Below are 25,951 nucleotides of genomic sequence, written 5' to 3' on the forward strand. Positions count from 1 at the left end.
GTTTGCAGTGACTGGTTCCTCTTCAGCCTCATTTTCAACTAATATTTGTTCACATTCAGTCAAACAGTCTCATTAAAGTCGTGTGAATCAGCTGTTTGCAGCGTCTGTCTGCAGTGAAACACGATGAACACACAACCATCACTGATCACTGTGAAACATGATGAACACACAACCATCACTGATCACTGTGACACATGATGAACAGAACCTCAAGCCCTAAAACTGAAAGCTGAAGTAAACCAGCGGTTCTCTCAGTCCAGACAAAGTCCTCCAGATAAAGAGACAAGTGAAGGCAGCGTCCAGCGAGTGTTTATCGGCTGTTGGACAAAAACTGACCAGTAAAGCTTTGAAAAACAAACCAGATAAAAACCAGTACAAGTCAACGAGTAAAAGAGAGGAGACACAAGAAGCTGCCGGTAAAAACAAACAAACAAACAAAACCTTGTTATAAAAACTAGAATTATACTGTGATGAGATGTCTTGTTTCTGCAAGTCCTGCAAACGCAGCAGTACAAACGTTAGAGGAAGTCAGGAGAGGATGATGAAGGTCGGAGAAGAGGAGCCACCAGTTAGAGAACTGAGAGAATGTCATGACGTTATCTGTATATATGTGTCTGTAAACATCAGGAGAAATATGAGACGCTCATCTGGAAGGTTTATAAAGCAACTGTGAATATTCTCCTGGTCTCTCTGGTATTTAAACGTCTCTTTGAACAAACTTCCTCTGCTCTGATTCTCAGGAAGCTTCTACAGTCTGATCTGATGTTCTGCTGCCATCTAGTGACAAGACGATGTTTAAACAATAGATTTTTACTAAATAAAATATTTTTCCTCTAAATTAATAAAATACTTTATTGTCTTATTGTACATGTTTCTGTTTTATTTACTTTATCTGTTATTGTAGGAACATGTTTTTCTCTGTTTATGTTGTTTATGAAAACAACAACAATACATTCTGTGGTTTATAAAGTACAAGATAAACAAAATTACTAAACTTTTTTTAATAAAATATAATATTTCCATATTTCTGATATTTTGTTCAACCCATCAGTGGTTAAAGTGGTTGAATTTTAAATATTTTCCAGTTGGAAAATGACAAATTTAAACTATTTCAACATGAGTCCATCACCTCGTCTGAACTGTTTAAAACAACAACACAAACTATAAATCTTTGTTTACAGAACATAAAAGTGAGAGATGAAGATTATTAACTCTGAGTGAAAAGCAAACGTGTGAAAATATGTTTTGTGTTTGAAAGTGTACAAGAATGATGCAGTGAAGTAAACACAGTTCATATCATCACTCACATACAAATAAACAACCCAAGAAGCTTCTAAAGTAAATCTACTCACAGCTCTTCTTCTTCGTCTGTAGCTTTGGTGTCTTGAACCAGATAAACTGAACCAAAACTCCCCCGGCCCAGACTCCGCAGGATGCTGTATCGCTTAGCAACCAGGCCGTTGCCAGGGGGCGGAGCCTGGCCTGACTCCACCTCCTGAAACTTGGGCATCTGACCTGTCAGCTGACCTGCGGACTGACGACAGGTTCAAAGACAATCTGTAGTCAAAACACAAAAAGCTGATATTACAGGACAAGTTCCCAGTGTTCCCAGTGTTCCCAGTTAAACCAGCAGTCAGGTGTCTGTAATATTGGATATTAAAAGATCCTTCAAATGTGTTTTCAATGCATTTAAAAGTCTGTGTGAAGCTTCTATTCAGCTTCAGCAGTCTGAGTTAGTCATATCAAGTGGATATCTGACACATTTACAGTCTTTGTGTTTCCCTGTTGAGCTGCAGGTGGAAGTATAGTAACAAAAAGAGGAACTTTGGCACTAAAAAGACTGTAACGTTGAAAGATATCTACTTGATTTGACTCATTTGGACGCTGAAGCTTCATATTAGCTTCAGATAAACTTTTAAAGACATTTTATTGAACAGCAGGAATGATTACAGCAAGAAAAACAGCTTTAATGTTCATTTAATGACTGACTGTTGGTTTAAGTGAGACTTTAAAACTGTGAACTGGTCCTTTAAAGGAAGTAAAGGTGAAACTGGACGACTGACAGAAGGTGAAATGGAAATAAAAAAGAAAATGCTGAATGAAGTTGAAACGTCAGTTCAAGTATAAAAACTGAAAGCAGCTGAAGCATCATGAGGTTTAACTGCTAAAAAATATGTTGTAATTAATATCAGATGACGTGTCAATCATTTATCATTTATCAGTTCAGGAGTAAAAGTCAGATTTCTGATCAGATTTCTCTGACTTGGAACAGACTTTGTGAGGTTTGAACATGTTGAAACATCATCAGATGATCCACCTGCACATCTGTTCTTATTGTTTTAATATTTCTTTGTGTTTTCACCAAATATTGGTGAACATTATTTATCTGACTTTTATATTTTATCTTCTATTTGATGTGCAAAAAGTAACAATATAATAATCAGTATGTGGATGGTGGCGTCTACATACTTTTGTCCACATAGTTTACAGTATTTATATCAGAGAAGTAAATGATGCACAATATGAACATTTTATTACTTTTAACGACTGTGAATGAAAATGAAATATTGATAAACTATATGTCCTATATGTTTACATACACATTTTATATGTGTGTAGATATTACTGACCCATGTCCATAAATGTTAAATGTTCGTTGTGCAACTGATTTTCATTGAAACCGGAAAAAATTAAAATTAATTAAAAATTAAATTAAATTAAAAATTTCGGCAAAAATTACGCATGTCCGATAATGGAACTCTTGTATTTCAAGTCCAGAATGTAAAGATTTCAGCTTCTCAGTCTGTCATTAACGGAAAGTAGAGAAACAAACCGTGAACCGGAGGTTTTATCAGCTGTTTGTTCGCCGTTAAAGTGACTCAACTGACGGATCTGAAGAGAGACCAAAGCCGTGTCCGATAATGGACGCATCGGTGATCTCTGTTTCTTCCGATGATAAATGTGTTTACAGCGGTTCAGACCTGATAAACAGTTGTTATGTGCTGTTTGTTGTGTTGTTTACCTGCAGGAGACTAAGGTGGAGAACTTCCGTGTTTGATCCCGTTTCCATGGAGACGAACTCATCCCCTCTGGAGGTCACGTGCTCGCTGTTTATTCCGACAGATAAAAACGTTCAGATGTTGACAGAAACATCATGTTGGGAAATAAAACTGCAACACTTTTATATTTTACTGATAAAACAATGAATCAATTAAAAATGAAGTTTATATGGTTGTTGATTTTTAGAGGAATTTCAACAACAATCAACATATTCAGCAGCTAAAGTTGTTTGTTTTTCTTCTTTTATGAATTAATTGTATTTATTGATTTATCTGACAGAGACTCTATTATTAATGATCAGTTATAACATAGAAGGCTGAAGAGGCTGCAAAATATTATTAATACACACAGATTAGACACACTGACTGTACAAGTCAGGGTCAATATGACAAGATGGATCATATTCATTAATATTAATATTATACAAATTAAATGTGCTTCACATTATTTTCCAGGATTGCAGCATGTTGTTGTTTTTTTGTTTGTGTGTTGTGATAAAAGTCTGAAGTTTGTGCAGATTGTTAGTTGACAGTTTATACAGTTATTAATCATCAGAACAGTTTATTCTGACTGATAAATTAATTTACTAAAGCAGATAAATATTAACAAAGATTTACAGAATGAACATAATGAAGAAATATCTTTATGAATAAATGTGTTATAGTGATAAAAGTGATCAGACACAAATATAAAGTTTTTATTTATATTTATGTCCTTTTAAACATATAAATCCTTCTTCTTGTGACACGTGATATTTTCACCTCTTCTGATTCAACGGGGTTTTAACGGGTTGAATGACGTCACGACCTCTGATGACGTCTCACAAACAGCTGATTCATTTACAGCTCAGACCTGCAGCAGCTGTTTCTGCCAGCAGGTGGAGATGTTTCCTCATTAACGATGTCAGTCAGTCACAGTTTAAACATCATCATCATCATCATCATCATCTTCATCATCATCTTCATCATCTTCATCATTTACATAAGAGAAGCTCATAAAATGTGATGAATTGCTATAAATTAGACAACTTGACATTATAAACAAAAACTACCTGGAAGAATAAAATGTATGGAAGCCTTTTAGTGCCAAAAGATGAAAAATAAATAAATGTTTTAAATCTTTTGATCATTATTCTGATTTTAAAATGTTTGTATTCACTTTTAACTTGTTTCAGTGGCTCATTATTATTTTCATATTTATAATCATCAGACTTCTTTTTACTGTCAGATATGAACTAAGTGACTAAAATGTTATTAAAATAATCCTTTTTATATATTATTTATAGACCTACATGTTTGTGGTGGTGATTTATCAGATTATATTTATATTTCTTTATTTTTATTCCCAACATTTCTTCCTTTTTTTTCTCATCCTGGCTTCTATAAAAACTGACGCTTTGATTAGTAAAAAGCAGCGAGCAGGATTTATAGTTTATGGACTAAATGTTCCTTTAAGAAGCGTTAACATGAACTTTAACTGCTTCTGTTCAGCATCAAAGTGTCTCAACCACTAATTAGTTTCAGATGCTAAAAATGATGATGTTCAGTCACACGTTCTGTTTTCATCTCAACGATTTCAAGCTTCTCAGAGACGCTGATGAAAAAAACAACAAACCTCCATTTGATCTGAATAAAGGAGGAATTCAAAGGAACAGTTTATATTAGAGCTGCAACTATTATTTCCATCATCAATTAATTTGTAGATTATTTATTTCCAATTAATCATCATTTACTCATCTGGTCCATAAAAAATGACTCAAAACGATGAATCTATGATTATAATAGTTGCTAATCGTTTAATCCTTGCAGCTGTTATTGATCTTCAGACTGTTTCATGTCTGTACAGACATATGAAGCTACAGCCAGCAGCTGTTAGCTTAGCTTAGCTTAGCTTAGCTTAGCAGAAACACTGGAAACACATCTGACATAACACAAACCGCCTCCCAGCACCTCTGATCAACATGTTGTATCCAGTTTGTTTCATCTGGACAAAAAGTGTGAAAGTGTCATATTGAGGTCGTGTGCTGGGAGCAGCAACTTCCTGGAGTTGCCCGGCAACCTCACCGTGACGACAAGCCTCCAGGAAGTCACCTAATAACAACCAACAGAAAACCAAACTTTACTGTTTCTAACTGATGTCAACACGTCTTCAGTCAGCTGCAAGATAAAGAAAACAACGACACATTTTTTCAAACCTTTGAATATAAGTTTATACTTATATTTATATACTTTTCTCGTCCTGCAAATTATTTTATTTTTATTGAATGTAAAGAGATTTTTATCAAATGTTTTTGTAATAATTTAATTCCTTTGTTTCCTCTTTTTCTTCTTATACTTGTTTATGTGTTAATGTGTTTTCAATAAAGTTGAAAATAAAAATAAAAAAACTCTGATAGTGGAAGAAGTGCTCAAGATACTTTACTGCAGTAAAAGTACCAATACAGCAAAGTAAAAATACTCCATTACAAGTAAAAGTCCTGCATGAAAAATCCTCCTGCAGTAAAAGTACATAAGTATTATGAGCTTGATGTAGTTAAAGTATTGCAGTAAAAGTAGTGGTTTGGTCCCTCTGACTGATATATTATTATATATGACATCATTAGATTATTAATAGTGAAGCATCAGTGTTAGAGCAGCATGTTACTGTTGTAGCTGCTGGAGGTGGAGCTAGTTTACACTACTTTATATACAGTTAGCTAGTTTAGTCCAGTGGTTCCCAACCTAGGGGTCGGGGCCCCTCCAAAGGGTCAGCAGATAAATCTGAGGGGTGGTGAGATGATTAATGGGAGAGGAAAGAAGAAAAAACAAAGTTCTGATACACAAATCTGTTTTCAGTTTTTGGACTTTTTCTCTAATCTTTGATTTTTGCTGAAATATTGGATCATTTGAACATTTATTGAAATGAAAGCATGTGAGAAGTTTAGAGGGAAAAATCACTATTTGGTGGAGCTGTTAACAACTCATAGACATGTGAAATGTGACCCCGACTACACACTGCTTTTTGTAAGACGTCAAAAGACAAAAAAATGTGTTGTATTTTAAAAGCTTGTTATATTATCCATTGTGTCAAATCTTCATCTGAAAAGTAACTAAAGCTGTCAAATAAATGTAGTGGAGTAGAAAGTACAATATTTCCCTCTGAAATGCAGAAAGTAGCATCACATGGAAATACTCAAGTACAGTTACTCTGCTTGAGTCTCAGCAGGTTGAAGGTTTGTGATTGGAGGTAAAAAGCTTCTGCTCATGTTTGTGGGAGCAGCAAACCTTCAGCAGCAGCTGCTGACTTCAGGAAATGAAGCGGCCTCCAGGGGGACGACAGGCCGCTGTGACTCATACTTCCCATCATGCACTCCCTCCTTCAGCCAAACAAACACTCAACTCACACTCTCCCATCTCTGCAGAGTGTTTCCATACCAGCCTGCAGAGCTGCTGCGTTCACAGTAGAGCTCAGATTAACTTTATTTTGAAGTCAACAGCACTCATCAGAGCAAAGTCACAACCGTTATTACCTCATTATCTATCAAATATGTATAAACAGTAAATCTCTATTCAGACTGGATTACTGCCTGCAGGGAACCAGTATGATGACAGAAAAACCTAAATGTCATGAAATTTCGAGCAGATATTAAAAGTCTCTTGATGAAACATTCGATCCTCTGACTTTTCCTCCAGCAGGTCAAAGTGAAACATCTCAACATCTACTTGATAGAACACAAACTGTTGTTCAGACGTTCATGGATCATTTGATTTATGATCAAATATCTTCTAAACTAACGACATTCCCATCAGCCAATGTTAGCATGCTAACAGGCTATGCTAAACATTATACCTGCTAAACATCAACATGCTAACATTATCATTAACCTATTTTTATAGACGTTTTCAATTTGTGCATAAAAAACCTGAGTGCAAATAAAAAGTTCTCAATGGTTCCTCTGTGAGCATATTTAATTTGTGCATAAAAAACATCTGTGAATATGTGTAAAAAGTGTTGTTCTGTCTGTTGTTTATTAATATTTGAACCACGACTGGCTGCAAATGATCCTGGTAGAGCCGCTACTTTAACTCTGAAACTCTGCACAGAGAAGCTCAAACATCCGACTGAAAGCACAAGAAGAAAAACACATTTTGGAGTGGAGTACAGTTTAACTGTACTGTAGTGATCATGTGCTGATATTGAGTAAAAACAGAAGTTAATAGTGGTTAATGACAGGAAGCGGATGTGTTTCTTCTTCACTAAAAAAAAAAAGCACAGCAACATGTTTGCTTCCCTAAAACAAAGAGTTGCTCTGCAGTGGAACAAAAACGCTGCAGTCACCTCAGAGCTTGATTATTTTGATGAATTTTAAAAGTGATCAGTTATGACTCTGATTCTTTAGCGTTTTTTTTGCCACCTTGTTCACTACAGTACTCTTGAAGTTCACATTTACACACACACAACTTGTTCTGATGCCGTCTTCAGTGACTGTCATAGTCCAACCTTGTTAAAACACACAGGTAGTGTTGAATCATCACAGGATGACTGAACGTAATCTGTGGTTTCTAATATTGACATTTTTACTAGTGATTTGATCGATTATCAGATTATTAAAAGTAAAGTTTTGTGCGACTTTCTTTTAACCACTTAAAACTGTATAAACATATAAATCCAGATTTCAGAGAAGCTCCTCTGAACATATATCTTGTCGTTCAGGTCAGGACGTCATGTGAAGAGTTACATATAGTATCTGCAGTGTAGTGCTGTGCTGCCCCCCCCCCCCCCCCCCCCCCCCGCCTCCCCGCCTCCCCGCCTCCTATAGCTGAGATGAAAAGACTCTCGGTTCTGTACATCAGCGCTCAGTGTAAACTGCTGCTGTTTGTTTCCATCAGCTGCTGCTAAACACTGTTTGTTCTCATGACTGAAAATAACACGCAGAATCTTCAGTTAAGAGTCCTCCAACTGGAAACTAAATATACGCATCCAGGAAATATCCCTGTAAGAGGCCATGTAGTCAAATACTGGACCCATAAACCTGTTTACAGTCCAGTAGTCTTAGAAGGCGGCTGAAAGAAAGTTTGACTCAAAATGCAACACAAACAACAACAAACTCAGTTCCTCCTTTCATTAACTTCCATACACTCCAGTTGTTACATTAAATTTAAAAAGCAACATTTTGAAGATTTTGCTTGATAATTACCTGATAAATGCACTTCAGCTGTGAAGGTTGAAGATTTCCACTCCGACCATCAGAGGCCACAAAACGCTGCTCGACTCTCGCTGTTCTTCCTCTGTGGTTAAAACATCTGTGATGGTAGAAACACAGTCAGTAACTACTACAGTTGGATTTGTCTCTTATAAAAGGGTTATTTTTAATACTTTTTTTAAAATACCTCATATTCAGTATGTATATAGAAATATTACCTTATCAGATGCAGGAGTGGTGGCATGCGGTGTTCCACAGGGATCAATCATAGGACCTCTACTTTTTTTAATGTATGTAAATCTGCAGTTGATTGTGAGTTCTTCTTGTATGCTGTTGATTAAACTTTGGTCCTCATGAGTTAAAAATGTGTTTTTTTAAAGAAATATTAAAATTCATTTCAGGTAAAGTTGAATCTATTTGATCAGTAGTGACCCAGAAACTAACCCACAGTGACCTACTCAGCTGGGTTACGACTCTAAAGTTAAACTTTTTAAACAGAAAGAAATAATTTCTGAAAAGTTGAGAGACATGTAAGGGCGAGTTTAAAGTATCTTCTTATTTTTATCAAAAGGCTTTATCATTCTTTTATTTTTATGTTTAGTTTTACTTTTAACTATTGTGTTACATTATATTTTATTCTTGATGTTATATTTAAGTCTTGCAGTTTTAATTCACTCATTGTTTTTACATTTTATCTCTGCCTGTTTATTCACATGTGACTGTATTTTATTGTGTTTTATGTGTTCGTTGTGAAGCGCTTTGTAATGCTGGTTTTGTGCTATACAAATAAACATTATTACCATCATTATTATTATTATTATTATTATTACAATTAGATTGAAGGAGCTCCCAATACTTTGTATTTTCAACCAACTGCAACTAAGTTTTTGAACTCCTGAATGACGGAAATGTCCGACCAAGACGGTGATTAATAATAATAAAGTCTAATTAGCTATCAAACCAAAGATCTCCGGTCACTTAGCATCAGTGAAAACACCATCATTAGCATCAGAAAATAAGAAAGATTTTCTTATCGCTTGTTGGAAGATGTAAAGCTTTGATACAATTAAGATCCTCTTTCAGAATGTACAAAATATAAGATGAGAAGTTTACCTATCCCTTCTTTATTACAATAAAATAACCGTTCAGAGTTCAGCATTGAGCAGCAAATCATGTGTATAAGTGGCTAAATGGCCAGAAACCAGAACAGTTACAGATGTCAGAGTGTCAACATTTGATCTAAATGTATAAAAATGTTCTTTTGGATCTAAATGGTTTCAGTGTGAAATTTTCAAAAACAGGCGTTATTTTTTTATTAAAGGAAATTAAAAAGTAGAGATGAGTCCATTAATTTAATGTTTTAAAATATGCATTAATTGTATCATGTGTAATACCTTAATAATTTACAACTTTAACAACTTTCAGTTCAGTTTGCTACACAGCATCAATGGTTTATATGATCTTATAATTCTGGGCAGCAGGATCATTAATAAAAATAAGTTGCCTGAACTTTTTATGTCTAATATTTGTTTGTGTTACGTTCAGTATCTTTATTAGTAATACTTATTTTTTTGTTCACATCTCCATGGATTAAAAAAAAAATGAGATGAGATGTTTTTAGCATTAGTTGCATTCAGCACATACTTGAAATTAGCGTGAGATAGGAATGGTGCAATGAGCCTTTAATTTACAACATGCAACAAATCACAACTTGTAGTTTAAACACACTTTTAAAAAAATGTAGAAAAACAACACAAGTCATGTGAGCTCTTTGTGATGTGACTTATAAGACTGTGGACATCTTTTCTTCTAAAATATAATAAAATCACTTCATTTCTCCACCCCACCAGCACAAACCTCTTCATGTTGGCCCGTTAGCTTGCAGCTAGCAGGCTAACGGGTCCCTTTATACACCACCGTTACAAGAAGGCACTTTGGAGGAAGCCTTAAATAATCAAAACTATCAGGGTGTCAGAGTCCACTGGGCTCGTCCTGTTTAAAGGACCATACTGTTGTTTTTTTCATGTTTTAGCTCATCAAGCACCGTAACACCACAAACCACCTGAGAATCTCACCGAGTCCGGACGTTTCACTCACTCAGGAGTTTGTAAAATGTCTTACAGGAAGAACATTGAAAATACAAACAAGGTGGCCAATCATTATCAATTAATCATTAAAAGACACTTTAAAAAAACACTACGCCAGGAGGCTGTAAAGTGTCAGAAACAGGAATTACCTCGACTGGGAAAGGTCTGAAATTACGAAGGAAATGCTGCTCTGTCTTTAATTTTACAGTGTGTGTATTGATTTTAATAGAAAATAGTAAATCAGGTTTCTTAGTTAACAAGAAAGACCATTACAATGTAAGCTAGCTATTAATAGTTAGCCTCATTTGTAATAGATATTTCTACTTCTTGTAAGAAACAATATTTTACACTTGTTTTGTTTTTTACTGCTGCAACTTGTTAAATTGTGAAGCACATTTGATATTTTGTCAATTTGTTCTTATAAATTACTTTGAACTATTTTTATACTGTATTTTTAGACACAATATTTGTTTTTTAATAATTCTAGAGCTGTTTTGCACATGCAGGCTTTCATCTGATATTCACTTCTTCTGCATTGTTCAATAAAGTTTTGCAGACTTCCTGCTCAGTTTGTATTTTCAATCTTCCAAAACTAACTTTACGATCTCCTGACTGACTGAAACGTCCGACCGGGACGGTGATCCGTCGTATGAAGGTCCTGAATAAAGGCTATAAAACTAAAAGATCAATCACCAGCAAATCTCCCAGTGGACACAAAGCCTTATATTATACATCAGGTCACTTAGCATCAGTGAGAATAGAATCATTAGCATCAGAAAATACATACGTGCTCAAATAAATAATGTAAACAGTCTGGTTTTGTTTGGCCCGGAGCCAGAATGAAGATGATGTTAGCGGTTCAAGGGGTCAGTGTGCTTCAAACCAGGTTCTTGTTGGATTGTAAACAGTGTCTGAAACCTGCGAAGACCAACAACTTTAGATACAACAGCAGGTTCTTCATCCTGCCTTCCAGTTTGGATATTTGGAAACAATGTGTTCAGACAACACTTCATATGACCGAGTTATTCAAGCACACTGAACCCTTAACAGTTGCAGCAACTTTAAATCTCTTTCTGGAAATCGACACCTAAAAAAGGGGTCAGACCGACAGATTCTGATCAACAACAACAAAAAATTCATTCAGGGTCCGTGCAAAACTTCCAGGCAGCAATATACAACCCAGCTTTAGGTTCAAAAAAATAAAGGATGCACCAATAAAAAAAAAAAAATATCCAAAATCGATACCAACATTTGGACACTAGGCAGATTTTGATGGAAAAACATGGCATTTATATCAAAAGTTCAACAATATTGAAATAGAAAACCTTGAAACTAAATCAAAGCACGCTGACTAAATCTCAAATATCTCAATTATTTGTGTCCAGTGCTTCAAATCCTGATATTCGTTAACATCAGATGGGTTCATTTAAGTCGTCTGACATGGTATCGGCGTTTAAGAAGTTTTATCAGTGCATCTTTAATGGAAATAAAGCTTCAATATGTTAAACTGGTCCAGACTCAAAATAAAAATACAGTACAGTGAAGCAGCAAATACACAGCATGTGATCATCTTGGACCATCATGGAAAATTAAAAAACAATATCAGAAAGTGAAATGCAGCAATATATTACTTTACATAACATAACAGCAGTTGAATTATTGTGAGTACAACACCATGAAGACACCGACACACTGTGTGATTTTTTTTTTACGGCTGTCAAAGACAAAAGTTGGCAATCGTGAGAGAAACGTGGAGAAACGTTTTGGTCATCAGTCCGAAACGGTTGTTCGAGATCGCACTGTGAGATACGTTCACTGACCGTCGCTGTTAATTTAGAGCTTTGTGTTAGAAATTTAAGACCAAATGGTACAAACTGCGATTCAGTCACACAGGTTTCTCAGCACAAACCTTCTGGGGAAGATACAAACATTATTTTCTTACCTGTTATAAGGCAACATTTTTTCTGGGATAAAACCAACATTTAAATCCAGTATTTCCACAAACGGTGCCCAGATTTTCAGGAACAGAACTACAAACATGGCTCCACTGTTCTCCTCGTAGCTGTGCGCTACATCCACTCTGGAAATACTGGATTTAAACGTTGGTTTCGCCACCGGATAAAAACGTTTTCATCCCCGGCGGACCGTAACCACCCCAAGCAATCACGAAAACACTTTGGAAGATACGAACCACCGGATAACAAGTTCAAAAAAAACAAACATTTGTATTTCTCCCCCAAAGGTTTGAGGTCACATATGTGGTCCACGATATGGGACCCAAATCAGGTCATGTCTAAATTAAATCCAGTCTAACCAGGTCCTAGAGGGGGCATTCATAGAATACACATCAGCCTCCCAAAAACAAGCCTGTTGTTGTAAATATGGAGTCATGAAACCAAACCCTCTGGGTTAATGCGTGAGAAAATGGTGGATAAAGTTACGGCTGTTGCTGATATTTAACCTGCAGCTGCCCTACGGTAACGTTAGCTTGTTAGCGAGACAGCGTGACAACGTCAGCATCGTTTAGGATCAGGTTACATCATCTACGTTCAAATGAAAGCAGTTCAAGTGACCACCCTACTGCCCTCTGGTCTCTTTTGGATTACGACTTCTAAAAAAATATTTCTTTAAAAATCATTTATGCACATTGGCTTCAGTTTTCCGTGGGTCCATTTCATTGTGGTGTGACATGCTTATTTTAGATCCATCTCACAGTGCGACTTGCAATGAACCTGTTAGCCGCTGCTATCACAGGGTGTGTAGGGGTCTCAAGGGATGCACCAGAAGTTAGATTATAATCTGTATTTAAATCCATTATAATTTCTCCAGTAAACATAACTTCTACATGGCCAGAGTCTGCATTCTTCATTAGATTTTAATCCACTTAGATATGAATCCTTCATTCTGTCGCTGTGCAGCTTTACATTACAGGAAATGTAAAGACACATTAAGTGCAAAATCTGAAGCGTCACACAAAGATTTTTGGCATCTGATCAACAGTAAGGCAGTTATCTGGAGATTAACATCACTGACTGAAAGCAGGGTTCAGTTTCACATCATCTAGAGATTTGTAACAGGAAATGGCAGGCAGAAGTTTCCCATTAAATCACAGACCGCACCAATTTTCATTAAGCTTCTGCCAGCAATCAGAATTAAACAAGTTTTAGTTTGACAAACATTTCTCAGAGGCAGAAATCATTTGACTGATTGAGTTAAACATCAATGAGCAGAGCCAAAGAAACAGTTTTTACAGAACTTTGCAAAGGTTTGATAACTGGAAAAAAGGAACGCTGGTCAAAATGAAAATATGAATGGCACTAATATTCATTAATCAACACGACGTTCATGGTGTTAAAAGGTCAGTGAGCTAGCGAACTTACTGACTGAAGGTTAGCATGGCTAGCTTGAATTTAGAGTTTGTTTCTCCCCTGACAAACTAGCATCCTCTGTCACATTTAATTTACCTCTAATATAAAGTGTTAGCTGCAGAAATAATGTCAACTAATTTAACTACAGAGTGAATTCCAGTGGTTTCAAGTTGTTTTACTTCATATACCCCTATTTTGTTAATGAGCTAACTAGCTAACTATCTTTGCTAGCTAACTATCTTTAGGGAGTAAAGGGTAGAAACAACCCGTTTATATTTTTCAAAGAAATGCATTTGGTATCTTTACCAAATATGAAGTATCACATCTGCACTGTATATCAGAGAATTTTGGTTGGTAAGAACGATCGTGCTCAAGCTAACGTAGCTAACGTAGCTAACGAAATGTCCTTTTCCAGTTTGTGGCAGAAAACTTGAATTTCTCTCAAATGTTTCCGTCAGAAATGTTTGTTGAACTAAAAACTGTATTTTCACCGTTATCGACCGGTGTACTTCAAGAAGACTTCTGTTCAATGGCACAAATACTCTGAAAACTATGGAGCCGCGTCACAAGGTAGAAAAAACATTAATGTGGAAATCTGTGCACAACGATTAATAAACTGTGAGGCCAAAATCAGGATAAAAGGGGCTGCGTTGGTTTGATCATTTTAAGGGTAGCATAACTTCTAAATATATCTTACCTACTAAAAAAAAGGACAGATTAATAATTAAAGTCAGAGAAATGGTGAGAATACTGCGACATGCAGGAGTACAGGCCAGGAGAGGTATTCTGGGATATATCTTGTGCTTTAACAGTGACGGTTTTGAATAACGGTTAACATGCTGTGACTTGTTTTCAGTCTTTAAGAGCAGCATTCAGGATATTTGCAGTATTTTCACCTTTTTTCTGACACCAGTTATTAGTCTGTGCTTTCATATAGTCGGTATGACAATTAAATGCTGAAATACGATACTTTCTTAAAAGAAGTATAATTTCCTGCTTTCATTGTGAATGCTTGATGTATATTCCACAAGTTTTACTTCATAATTGCCTTTAAACCACAACTTCAGTTTATTAATCTGTCCATACGTTTAAATAATCCACGTGTACATTTTATTAAACTGCGTGTCTACATGAGTACATTATTTTTGTGTAAATTAATTGCAAACACAACTTTATCTGCACATTTGTTTTACTGATTCATGCATACATGTAATTGAATATGTGTGTAAATTTTATTCATCTGTTCACACTTATATGAATCCGTGTGCAAGTTTTTGTTAACTTGTATGTACGTTTAGTTTTAGTAATTTATTGTGTAATTTTTTTTTATCTGTACATATATTTATTAATACAGGCATATATTTTATTAATCCATGCATACACTTTATTAATCTGTGTGTATGTTTTATTATTCCATAACTACATTTTATTAATCCATGTGTATGTTTCATTAATATAAACATATTTTAATGCATACTTATATTTTAAACCATAAGCATGGATTAATAAAACTACAGTTTTATTAATAAGCCATGCATATATTTGATCTAATCTGTCGTTTATTAATCTGTGCATGCAGATTTCCACACCAGTACCTTTTTTTATGGCCTTTAGACTCCTGACAGGCTCCATAGAATTATAGATATCTTTTTAGATCATTAATTTGAACACTGCTCTCTGTTTTGGCTTCATTTTAAAGTGTAACTGATGTGCGGGATGGAAAGAAAAGCTCTAACTGAATTCATGTTCAAATGGTTAACAGTTTGTTTTTAAAAGCACCAGGGACAGTCATATACGGGTCCTGTCTGTTAGAGGAACTGGACAGCATGTTGGAGTGAAACTGTAATAAATGCTGCCTTTGATACTGAAACCATGGCTGACATTAACAGCAAATTGATTTCCTGTGGAGAGTTAATGTGATGCATCATGGGAGTTACTGCCCCACCCAGAGAAAGGAAAGTTCAGTTCATGTTACGAAAAGGAAAATGGTCATTTTGCCATTAATATAACAAATCAATGGCACATTCTTTCTAACAGTTGTGTGATTACTGTTAAAGTCAGTCTGGAGTTATTTTTCTTATTGTCAACAAATCTCCTGCAGAGTCAAACTAACAATGTTTTATTCTTTCTCTACTCTGTCTGTGGCTCTCAGCTCCTGGTTCCTACTGAAGACTTTTAAAAATAGCCCACAAATATAGAGTTTGATGTTTAAAAAAAGGTTCAGTAAATTCCTAAAATATGTGGCCATTGTAGGAGGAAATAGTTAATTTGTTGGGGACTATTTTTAGCGGTGGATGAATCCACTTTCGGTGCTGTGAGTATTTCTGGCAGCAGGAAAGTATGTGTGGGATTGAGCCAAAAATGTGACTCATGACGTGTTTTTTTCATAGTTTTTGGACAACAACAGAAGTCTACGGCACAGAGGAATAAGAAATATCAGGCTTTAGATACACACACAATACCTGTTAGTAGATCAGCTCACTGTTGGTTTGGATCCAAACATGAGATTAGTTGACAAGAAGATAAATGTAGAAAATCACCAGACATAAATTACAGAAAGTTGCAGCACTTTTTTTGCAAGTGGATTTGTTTGTTTGCATGTTTTGCATGCTAACGTTTTAACTTCCATACAAATTCTAAGCATGCATAGCCCCTGAGTATTATTTTTGTAGCATGCTAACAAAGTCATTAGCATGCAAGTCATTTTCTGTGACATATTCGCTTGTTAATGTTTGTTAGCACACTGGAATAGTCTGTGCATGCTAGCATATTTGCACACTTAGTGTGCTAGCAAAAAACTTTAGCATGGCAGGCTAACAGGGCTATACTGTGCATTGTTTCCTCGCTGGACATTTTTAGAAAAGTGATTAAAAGAGTTTAATACGTCTGTGGTCCAGAGTGCTTTTACTGATCTAGTGGAATTTTTTAAAAGTAGAGTAAAAAACAGCTGGAATGGATGGGATATCTTATAATGAATCAAGCAAATTAAGCTAGATGCTGTAAACCACTGAGGAACTGCAATGACAAGGCGACTCAGAGACAGCGTGGCTGCACTCAGACCAGTTTCACCTGCAAGATTTCAGGTTGGTTCACTTTATGGCACGAAACAGGAAGAGGGCGCTTTTCTACGTCTGATGGTGGAATGGTGGAAGAAACCGACATATTGTTCCTTTTTAGGGTCAGGAAGCAGCAGGAATTATGGGAAATGTAGTCTCGACAACTAAACCAGGCGACTGATTGTTTGCACTGCGGTGTCGTTGGTTGATAATGATTCTACCAGGATAGAAATACTAATGTGTTACTGACACACTGATGGTTAAAATGTGACACTGAGCACCTTTAACATGAACATGTGACTTCAGAGGTTTGACAGGATTCAATGAGACATAAAAAAAAAAAAAAAAACGAGAGTTGGGAATCTGAGTAATACTGTAAGTGCTGTCCTTTGTGTTTCAGATTGTTGGAAAGGACAGCTGATCCTGGATCAGCACTTCCATTACCTCTGCAGAGTGAATTATAATCCAATCACGTAAATTATCCAGGTGGTCGCTAGGCAGAAAATTAACCAGGAAACAGCAAACCACCAACACAGCCATCTGGTTCCTTTCGTGACGGGTCGCTGTTTACACTGCTGCACCTGGAGGGACGGTGACAGAGAGAGGAAATGAAGAACGGGAGGAAGGAGGAAACGTTATTCTCTCTCTCTCTGCAGCAGTAAAAAAAAAATCATTTCTGTCATGTGAATCTGACTCACATGTCTGATAATTTCTTGGATGAAACAGACAGTTGGTTCACTGTTGGAGAAACGTCGGTGTAATTCCCCTTTAACGGCTGATTAGCAGTTAGCATTGATAGCATTCCTCACTGAGACTGACTTTCACTGCGTCTCTGTTGGTCGCCGGACTTTAGACAAGTTATCCTCTACCTTTATTTATCCCACTGAACACCTGCGATCCAATACAACAGCTCGGCCATCAGCCACTACGACCTCAATAATAAACATAAAGTAGATTTATCACCTTTCTGATGACGTCAACAAAAACTGAAACTGTAGAAGCTTCATAAATGTAGAATTCATGGCAGAGCTGTTGTGTTGGATGACATTAGATGTTCCTAATAAAGTGCTCAGGGACTGTGTTTACATATATAACAGGAGACATGCAGCTGATAATCAGGTTCGTCTGCCAGATATTAATCTGATTACTTTCAGCACAGAGTCTGAGCTCTGCACCAGTGTTTTTATTACTTTATCCTGATTATTATAATGTCTTTAAAACATCTCCTGACATTTCTTTGTTGTGTTGTGCTGCTGAAAATCAAACATATGTTTCCATCCATCTGTTATTTGCATTCTCAATGTGCACATGGAAGAAAAAAAACAAGAAACTTTGAGTGGAAATGCTGAAAATTTGAAAAAAAAGTTTAAATATCTGGAGGGAAATTGGACATACTGTTATCACATGTTTGAACACAGTTACGTGTGATCATGTTTAACTTCGTGTCTTCGTCTTCAGCTGAAGCTGCAGATAAAGTGAGCGGATGCAGAACGTATGAAAGGCTCGTCAGCAGCTGCAGGTTTCAGGTTTTAATTACTTCTGAGGATGATGAAATGCTTTGTAGCTTCCATGACAGCTGGCTTTATATCGTCGTTATATTAATAACCTCCGTCACTCCACGTTTATAGTGTCTAACACAGACACCGTGATGAAGAGATCTTTATCTTCTTCCTCTTTGTCGGAGTGAAATTGCAAAAAATTTCCTCGACAATCTTTGATGAAGTATTTCCTGTCTGAAGGGTAACAGCAGCTGAGTGGATAAATGATGACATCATGAATCATGTGACTGAAACGTCACTGAAGAGCTGAAAACATCCGACGTGTGTGGAGCGATGATGAGGAGACTGTAACCTTCCTCACATCGATACATGAAACTAACAGAAACGTCATATTTCCATCATGTTTTCCATCGTTTGACTCTTTCAAATGACGTCATCTCGTTGTTTCCTCTTCTTCTACGACGGTTTAACGGCACCGACTGCAGAATTAACTGTGTTCATATAACAGCAGAGGATGGAAACAAGCATTTATTTTCTTTTGATGATTTTCTATAAAATCGGTTAAAATTTGCACTACATTTGGAAGGAAACCTGACGAACAATGATGACGTTTGTTTAACGTTCTGCAGCAACAGTCAAAAGTTTCACTGGTTCATCAGACTGATGCTGTACGTCATGAATGTAACGCTGTCAACAAAACATTAAATAAAAAGAGCAGATGCAGGACTGAACGTACCGGTCTGATGAGAGCCACAGGAAACACTGTAAGACGTCCACAAACTAACGGCCATCAGGAACGTCGCGATGAAGCCAAACACCTGAAAAACAACAGCAGACGATTAAAAAAACCTTTTAAAAGACTCAGACTTATTATTTCCGCTCGCTGAAGACGAGGAAGTGATGAAGGCCTGATGTGGAGATATGAGGAGTTTGTAGGAACAAATTCCTCAGACGAACAATGTAATCAGTAAAATAGCTGATGTGACATCATCAGGCCGACTTCCTGTTTAATTAGACGCAGGACAGACGGCCAGACGGAGGCAGAGGTCTCACTCTGCCTGAAATCTGATGAATGAGACTTTAGTGTTTATTTAAAGCAGCTTTTATCAATATTTCTCTCCTCCTCAGTCTGATGTGTCAGTGTTTAATGTTCCACTGAACTCTAGCTGCTAACAGTTAGCTGTAGACTAGCTGGTGAACATAGTGGAGCATTTAGCAGCTCCTGGCTACGTTAGCCGGTACTACCGTACCACTCCACAAACTCTAAGTGCATTGTGGGTAATGTAGGCATCAGGAAGAAGAACGTGTGGAGTAAAAAAAGATGATGTATCTGACTGATGATGTCTTTTTATAAATCATAATAAAGTTTATTTTTATAACACTCATCAACCAGCATTTGCACAGTGCAGAGTCTGTTCGGGCTGCAACTGACGATCACTGTCATAATCAATTCATCTGCAGATTATTTCCTTGATTAATCGATAAATATTTTGGTCGATAAAACATCAGATAAACACCTGACACACAGTCCAAAACCCAAAAATATTCAATTAACTATAATTTAAGATGAAGAAAAAGCACCAAACTCTCACATTTAAGAAACTGGAACAATCTAATTATTGATGTTTTTGTTTAAAAAATGACAAACAATTATTCAATTATGAAAAGAGCTGCTGACTGATCTTCTCTCAGTCGACTTAGAATAAGAGATCAATAAAACAATAACACATAACTTCAAAATATCTTTTAGTAATAAAGTTAAATTTGAATTTGAGTTGGTTAAAGGTGATGTCACAGGTGTGTGTGTGTGTGTGTGTGTGTGTGTGTGTGTGTACGTACCGATCCGGCCACCAGCGCCGACACTCCGCCGCTCTTCACCGCGGCCACGATGGAGGCGATGAAGATGAGGACGGTCCCGACGGCGTAATGAAAGAACTCCTGAAAACAAACAGCAGGAAAAAAAAAGATTTAAACTCGTTATATTATCTAGAAAAGATGAGCTGCAACAATAATCAATGAACTGATGAACTGATAGATGCTGATTCATTTCCTGTTGATGAAACGATAGATTCATTAACATTATTAGCATCATACAGCTGTAATAAGCTGATATCAGGACGATATATCGGTCTGGTTCTAATGTTACATCAAGAAAATGTACAAAGTCTCACATTCGAGAACTTTGAACCATCAAATATTTGCTATTTTTACTGAAAATAAGTGAAGTTATTAATTAATTATCAAACTAATCATTGCAGCTTGAACTTGATTAAATATAAATGTTATTCCGACAGTATTCAAACATTATATTTAATCATCAATCAGCTGCAAACAGATGAAAGCTGAAATATTTGGTTCAGATCAATTCATTACAGTAAAAAAGTCATAAACAGGAAGTTTTATGTCACTGTGATGAAACATGTTGTTTACTAATCAGTCAGGAAGTTATATATGAAAAACTGATGTAACACGAGCTTCTTCTATTTAGAGTTTGTTCTTTATAACAGCAGGAAACGTTTCAGCCAACATGGACGAGGAAGATCATGAGCTACAACCAAAAGCTCCACAACAGCTACTAAAAGGACCTTCAACAACATTTCATGTATATGTGTGTGTTTTAATAAAGTGATGAATTATAAAGAATCTTCCTCTTCTGCAGCTTTAACACAACTAAACTATTTTAATTTGAAAAGTTGTTGATAAAGTGAGAAGAAGAAGGAAGTGGAAGAGTTTCCTTCAGTCTGACACGTGTGAAGTGAAGTGTTGCTGTGAGTTCCTGTCAAGGTGTCAGTCAGAGAACATGTCATGGTAACCGTCAGACGTGTGTAGAACATGTCATGGTGTCAGTCAGACGTGTGTAGAACATGTCAAGATGTCAGTCAGACGTGTGTAGAATATGTCAAGATGTCAGTCAGACGTGTGTAGAACATGTCAAGATGTCAGTCAGACGTGTGTAGAACATGTCAAGATGTCAGTCAGACGTGTGTAGAACATGTCAAGGTGTCAGTCAGACGTGTGTAGAACATGTCATGGTGTCAGTCAGACGTGTGTAGAACATGTCAAGGTGTCAGTCAGACGTGTGTAGAACATGTCAAGGTGTCAGTCAGACGTGTGTAGAACATGTCATGGTGTCAGTCAGACGTGTGTAGAACATGTCATGGTAACCGTCAGACGTGTGTAGAACATGTCAAGATGTCAGTCAGACGTGTGTAGAACATGTCAAGATGTCAGTCAGACGTGTGTAGAACATGTCATGGTAACCGTCAGACGTTTGTAGAACATGTCATGGTAACCGTCAGACGTGTGTAGAACATGTCATGGTAACCGTCAGACGTGTGTAGAACATGTCAAGGTGTCAGTCAGACGCATGTAGAACATGTCAAGATGTCAGTCAGACGTGTGTAGAACATGTCAAGGTGTCAGTCAGACGTGTGTAGAACATGTCATAGTAACAGTCAGACGTGTGTAGAACATGTCATGGTGTCAGTCAGACGTGTGTAGAACATGTCAAGGTGTCAGTCAGACATGTGTAGAACATGTCACGGTAACCGTCAGACGTGTGTAGAACATGTCACGGCAACAGTCAGACGTGTGTAGAACATGTCACGGTAACAGTCAGACGTGTGTAGAACATGTCAAGGTGTCAGTCAGACGTGTGTAGAACATGTCACGGTAACCGTCAGACGTGTGTAGAACATGTCAAGGTGTCAGTCAGACGTGTGTAGAACATGTCACGGTAACCGTCAGACGTGTGTAGAACATGTCAAGGTGTCAGTCAGAGGTGTCAGTCAGACGTGTGTAGAACATGTCACAGTAACCGTCAGACGTGTGTAGACTGTCGATGACGCTGCTGCAGGGAGGAAGCGGCGTCCTGCTGCTCACCGTCAGCGGCCAGTTGATGCAGGGCATCCTCCCCTGCAGCCTGAACAGGTGCATGAGGAAGAAGATGAGGAGGGCGATGAGGAACCACAGCGTCACCACCTCGAAGTACTGGAAGGCCGCCCAGCTGGTCCAACCGCGAGCACAGTGGACGCACAGGAAGGCGATGAGGAGGGCGAGCTGGGAGGAAGAACAATCTAGATTATTATTATTATTATCATCATCAATAAATCTCATGAACAGAAAACCAACAACGTGTTCGTCCGTCTCACAATACTTTCCCTCCTTCTCTACTCTAGAGATCATTGGTTCCTACTTATTGATTAATCTGTCAATTATTGTCTCAATTAATTAATTAGTTGTTTGGTCCAGAAAACAGTGAAAATATTGATCATTGTTTCCCAGAGAGAATAAAGAAATCAGAAAATATTCACATTTGAGAAGCTGGAATCAGAGAATTTGGACTTTTTCTTCTTAAAAAACGATTAATCAATTAACAAAACAGTTGGTTATTGATTTTCTGTCGACTCATCGTCGCAGCTCTAGAAAAGTAAAACCTGCTGACTGCACAGCAGCATTTGTTGGGGACTATTTTCAGCGGCGGATGAATCCACGTTTGGTGCTCTAGTGAATATTTCTGGCAGCAGAATCTAATCCGATTATTACTCATCAATCAGTCTCGCTTATTGATTTGTAATATTTCCTGCGGTGATCTAATGACAGCAGCTAAAACATTTGTCTCCCTGATGAAAGCTGAAGTTTGGACTTTCATCGTTTACATCATGTTTCATAAATCTGCTGCGGTGAATATGAACGTTATTGATGTTCCAGCGAGCTGTTTGAACTCTCGATGCTGCTGATATGAAATCTACTAAACTCAGCTTCAGCCTGTTGGACCAGAACATGTTTCTACTTCACAAAAAACACCAACAGAGATGACGTGTTGATGTCAGTCCATCATAAATGAAGCTGCTGCTGTTTATCGAGTCATCTGAGAGGTAAAATAAACTCTTTTAGTCTTCACTTTCTGATGTGAAACATGAGCTCAGATACAGTCAACACTGCTAGAAGTGCACTGGTTTATTCTTAGATCCATTAAAGGAAATAAATTAGACATTAGAGTCTGTGTTTCCACTGCTGCAATTAAAAACCCTGAAAGACTGACTCATGGTTGAGCTGCTGATGGTCTGATACGAGCAGAGATGTTTTATAGACAAAACCATTGATCCAGGAGATAATCAAAGATTAATGAACTTGTTAAAGGAATAGTTCAACATTTTAGGTGATAAAAGTCTTGTTGGCCACTAGTTGCTCTGAGCAGCTCAAACAGGAAGCTTCACGTCTGAACAGTGAAGCCAAAGTGGAAGTGACTTCAACCTGCATTCTCTCTACTGGCCAGCAGGAGGCGACTCCACTGCAAAAACAGGTCTGATTGTATGGACGTCTGTGAGAAAATGACCCTCACCTCATTTATTACCTCAGTGAACACTTTCCTAATGAGTTTATGGTTTAAATCACTAGTTTCAGTGCAGCATGATGATCATTTTGTAAATTATGGCCCCATATACAGTAAAACAGACGATAAAGCAGGTTATGCTATGGGGCGTGGCTACCTTGTGATTGACAAGTCGCTACCACGGTGACAACGTTGGTTACGTAACCATGACGTAACGCCAGATTCACAGAGTATAGCGTATAGTGATAAAAGACCATCTAAGGAGTCAGCTGCTCAGTTTTTAATGGTAAGTTTATTTTGTTTTTTGCTAGTGAAAATTAGCGTTAGCATTAAGTTAACCATGGACTTTAAATGCACCGTGCTAACCCAGCTAGCAGCTAGCAGCTAGCAGCTAGACTCAGCTCCGCCCTCTCATCCAAATATGGTCACTTCTGGCTCCAAAAGTCAAAGATGGCGACGGTCAAACCTCCAAACTCGCGGCTTCTTCGGGTGGCGGTCCACAAACCAACAGGTGACGTCACGGCGACAGCGTCCATATTTGTCTTACAGCCTACGGTACGTCCTCATGACTCAAAATGATTAATTATCATAATAGTTGGTGATTAATATAATAGTTGCTAACTGATCGATTGACCGTTGCAGCTCTACATGGAAGTAAACAAAGCAGGATTTAAAATACTTTGTTAAATCAGCAATAGTTCAACGAGGAAGGAAATATTCAACACTTTGATTGTGTTTAGTGACAATAAACACTGAACGCTACAGGCAGCTGCAGTCACATATATAATATACCTCATTATACTCAAATATCTGCCTGTTAATACATCATCAGTGAACATGAACACAGTGATGAACTTTAAAGTTCATTGAAACTCAAAGTAAAATAGTGATAAAGTGTTTATCAGTGTTGCAGATGAACTTTCACACTCTATTATTCACCTGGAATATTTTATTATTTCCTAAATATGATCTTGTTTTAATGTAATAAAAACATGCATTACTTGTTAATAACAACTCTTACGTCATGTTAATAATGTTTTTCTCACTCTGTTCAACTAAATAAAGTCAGATTAATCATATTTATCAGCTGTTTTACTCTCCTACAGATCGAAGCAGCGGGATTTCTGTCAGATGATCAAACAGGTTAATTATTAAAACTATAGTTCATTTTAACGTCAGACTGAAACCAGGTGGTTTCAGGTGAGCTGCGTGTGTCGGTGTGATCCGTCCCGGTGAGTGATGTGCGGGGCTGGACCGACTCACCATCTGTCCCGCCTTGAGCAGCCCCGGCATGGTGCGGGTGTATCCCGGGTTGAGGCCGCCGTCGGAGCCCACAGCCCGGCTGCTGGTGGTGGTGATGACGGTGTGCGACATGCTGCCGGAGGATAAACGCTGGATTAATGTTTGAAACAAGTTAGAAACTGCGGCAGAGATTTTCCGTCGACTGACTACGTTACAGCACCGCACGGCCGCGTGAACGCCCCTGTCACTTCCGCTGAAAGACTTCACAATAAAAGCCCTGCTGAGCAGCGTCGAATAAAAAAAGATCTTTTTCTTTTTTTTTAAATCTAAAACGTCATCATTACATACTAAATTATAGTCCATGTTAGCATAAAGCTAAGTCAAAACTTTGAGGATAAAGTTTTTGACTCTTTTTACCTCATTATTTAAACTTTTTACGTAAAAATTAATAATAATTACCTCATAATTTTTATTTTTTACCTCATAATTTTGACTTTTTACCTCATTATTTAAACTTTTTACGTTATAATTTCGTCTTTTTACCTCATAATTCTGACTTTTTAATCTCTTTTTTTAAATTTATTATGTCAATATTTAGACTTTCTCTTAAAATTTTCTGTTTTTCTCATAATTTTGATTTTTTTACCTCATTATTTTGACTTTTTACATCATTATTTTGATTTTTTTTTACCTCATAATTTTGATGCATTATATCAATATTTTGAATTTTCTCATAATTTTGTGTTTTTATCTCATAATTACTTTTTAGCTCAACATTTTGTCCAAAATATAGACTTTTCTTCTCATAATTTCTCATATTTTAAATAGTTTTTTGACATTTTATTACATCATTGACTTAGTAATTCAAATTATTGACACACCATCAGCATTTTTTATCACAGAGACCTTTTTATTGTTTTATTTTACTGGCAGAGACGAGCCTCCATAATCTCACATCATGTTTTCAAACCTACAAATAAAAAACTGCACAGATATTTTTCTTATTTTTTTCACGTTTTCTGGACTTTGTTTTGAAGTGAACATCCTGTATCTCCAAGTCTGGCTGTGGTTCAGAGTTTCACAGCTGACTAGTGTGTGTGTGTGTGTGTGTGTGTGTGTGTG

The 25,951-nt window shown here is 37.0% G+C and overlaps 2 protein-coding genes across 6 annotated transcripts in view; both read right to left on the reverse strand.

Annotated features, from left to right (window-relative positions):
• The window catches only part of nek11 (NIMA-related kinase 11), an 85,862-nt gene extending 77,031 nt beyond the window's left edge, over nucleotides 1–8,831 (reverse strand). The window contains exons 1-4 of one of the 5 annotated variants that reach the window (XM_044358168.1): nucleotides 8,461–8,830; nucleotides 8,237–8,342; nucleotides 3,023–3,107; nucleotides 1,353–1,534 (exon numbers count right to left, since the gene is read on the reverse strand). In XM_044358168.1, the coding sequence (XP_044214103.1) occupies nucleotides 1,353–1,534; nucleotides 3,023–3,070 (230 nt within the window). In that variant the 5' untranslated portion in view covers nucleotides 3,071–3,107; nucleotides 8,237–8,342; nucleotides 8,461–8,830. Of the gene's footprint in view, nucleotides 1–1,352; nucleotides 1,558–3,022; nucleotides 3,108–3,821; nucleotides 3,938–8,236 lie in introns of those variants that run through there. The other 4 variants (XM_044358170.1, XM_044358167.1, XM_044358169.1 and 1 more) reach the window with 4 other exon arrangements.
• A 993-nt stretch (nucleotides 8,832–9,824) lies between these two features.
• Nucleotides 9,825–25,101, reverse strand: cmtm7 (CKLF-like MARVEL transmembrane domain containing 7). Its single transcript, XM_044358174.1, has 5 exons — nucleotides 24,851–25,101; nucleotides 22,135–22,311; nucleotides 20,092–20,190; nucleotides 18,989–19,070; nucleotides 9,825–17,334 (listed from the first exon to the last, which is right to left on the reverse strand). The coding sequence occupies exons 1-5, from the start codon at nucleotides 24,959–24,961 to the stop codon at nucleotides 17,321–17,323; spliced, it is 483 nt and encodes a 160-aa protein (XP_044214109.1). The 5' UTR covers nucleotides 24,962–25,101; the 3' UTR covers nucleotides 9,825–17,320.
• Nucleotides 25,102–25,951: the final 850 nt, after the last annotated feature.

Source organism: Thunnus albacares, chromosome 8, assembly GCF_914725855.1.
Source record: "Thunnus albacares chromosome 8, fThuAlb1.1, whole genome shotgun sequence".
Taxonomy (NCBI): Eukaryota; Metazoa; Chordata; class Actinopteri; order Scombriformes; family Scombridae; genus Thunnus; species Thunnus albacares.

What these genes read in the sequence shown, in the direction of transcription:
- cmtm7 (XM_044358174.1), bottom strand. Translation starts at nt 24,961, where the DNA reads ATGTCGCACACCGTCATCACCACCACCAGCAGCCGGGCTGTGGGCTCC. An exon ending in TGCTCAAGGCGGGACAGATG is followed by an intron (nt 22,312 to 24,850) that starts GTGAGTCGGTCC and finishes TCTTCCTCCCAG; the next exon opens with CTCGCCCTCCTCATCGCCTT. An exon ending in GCATCAACTGGCCGCTGACG is followed by an intron (nt 20,191 to 22,134) that starts GTGAGCAGCAGG and finishes GTTTGTTTTCAG; the next exon opens with GAGTTCTTTCATTACGCCGT.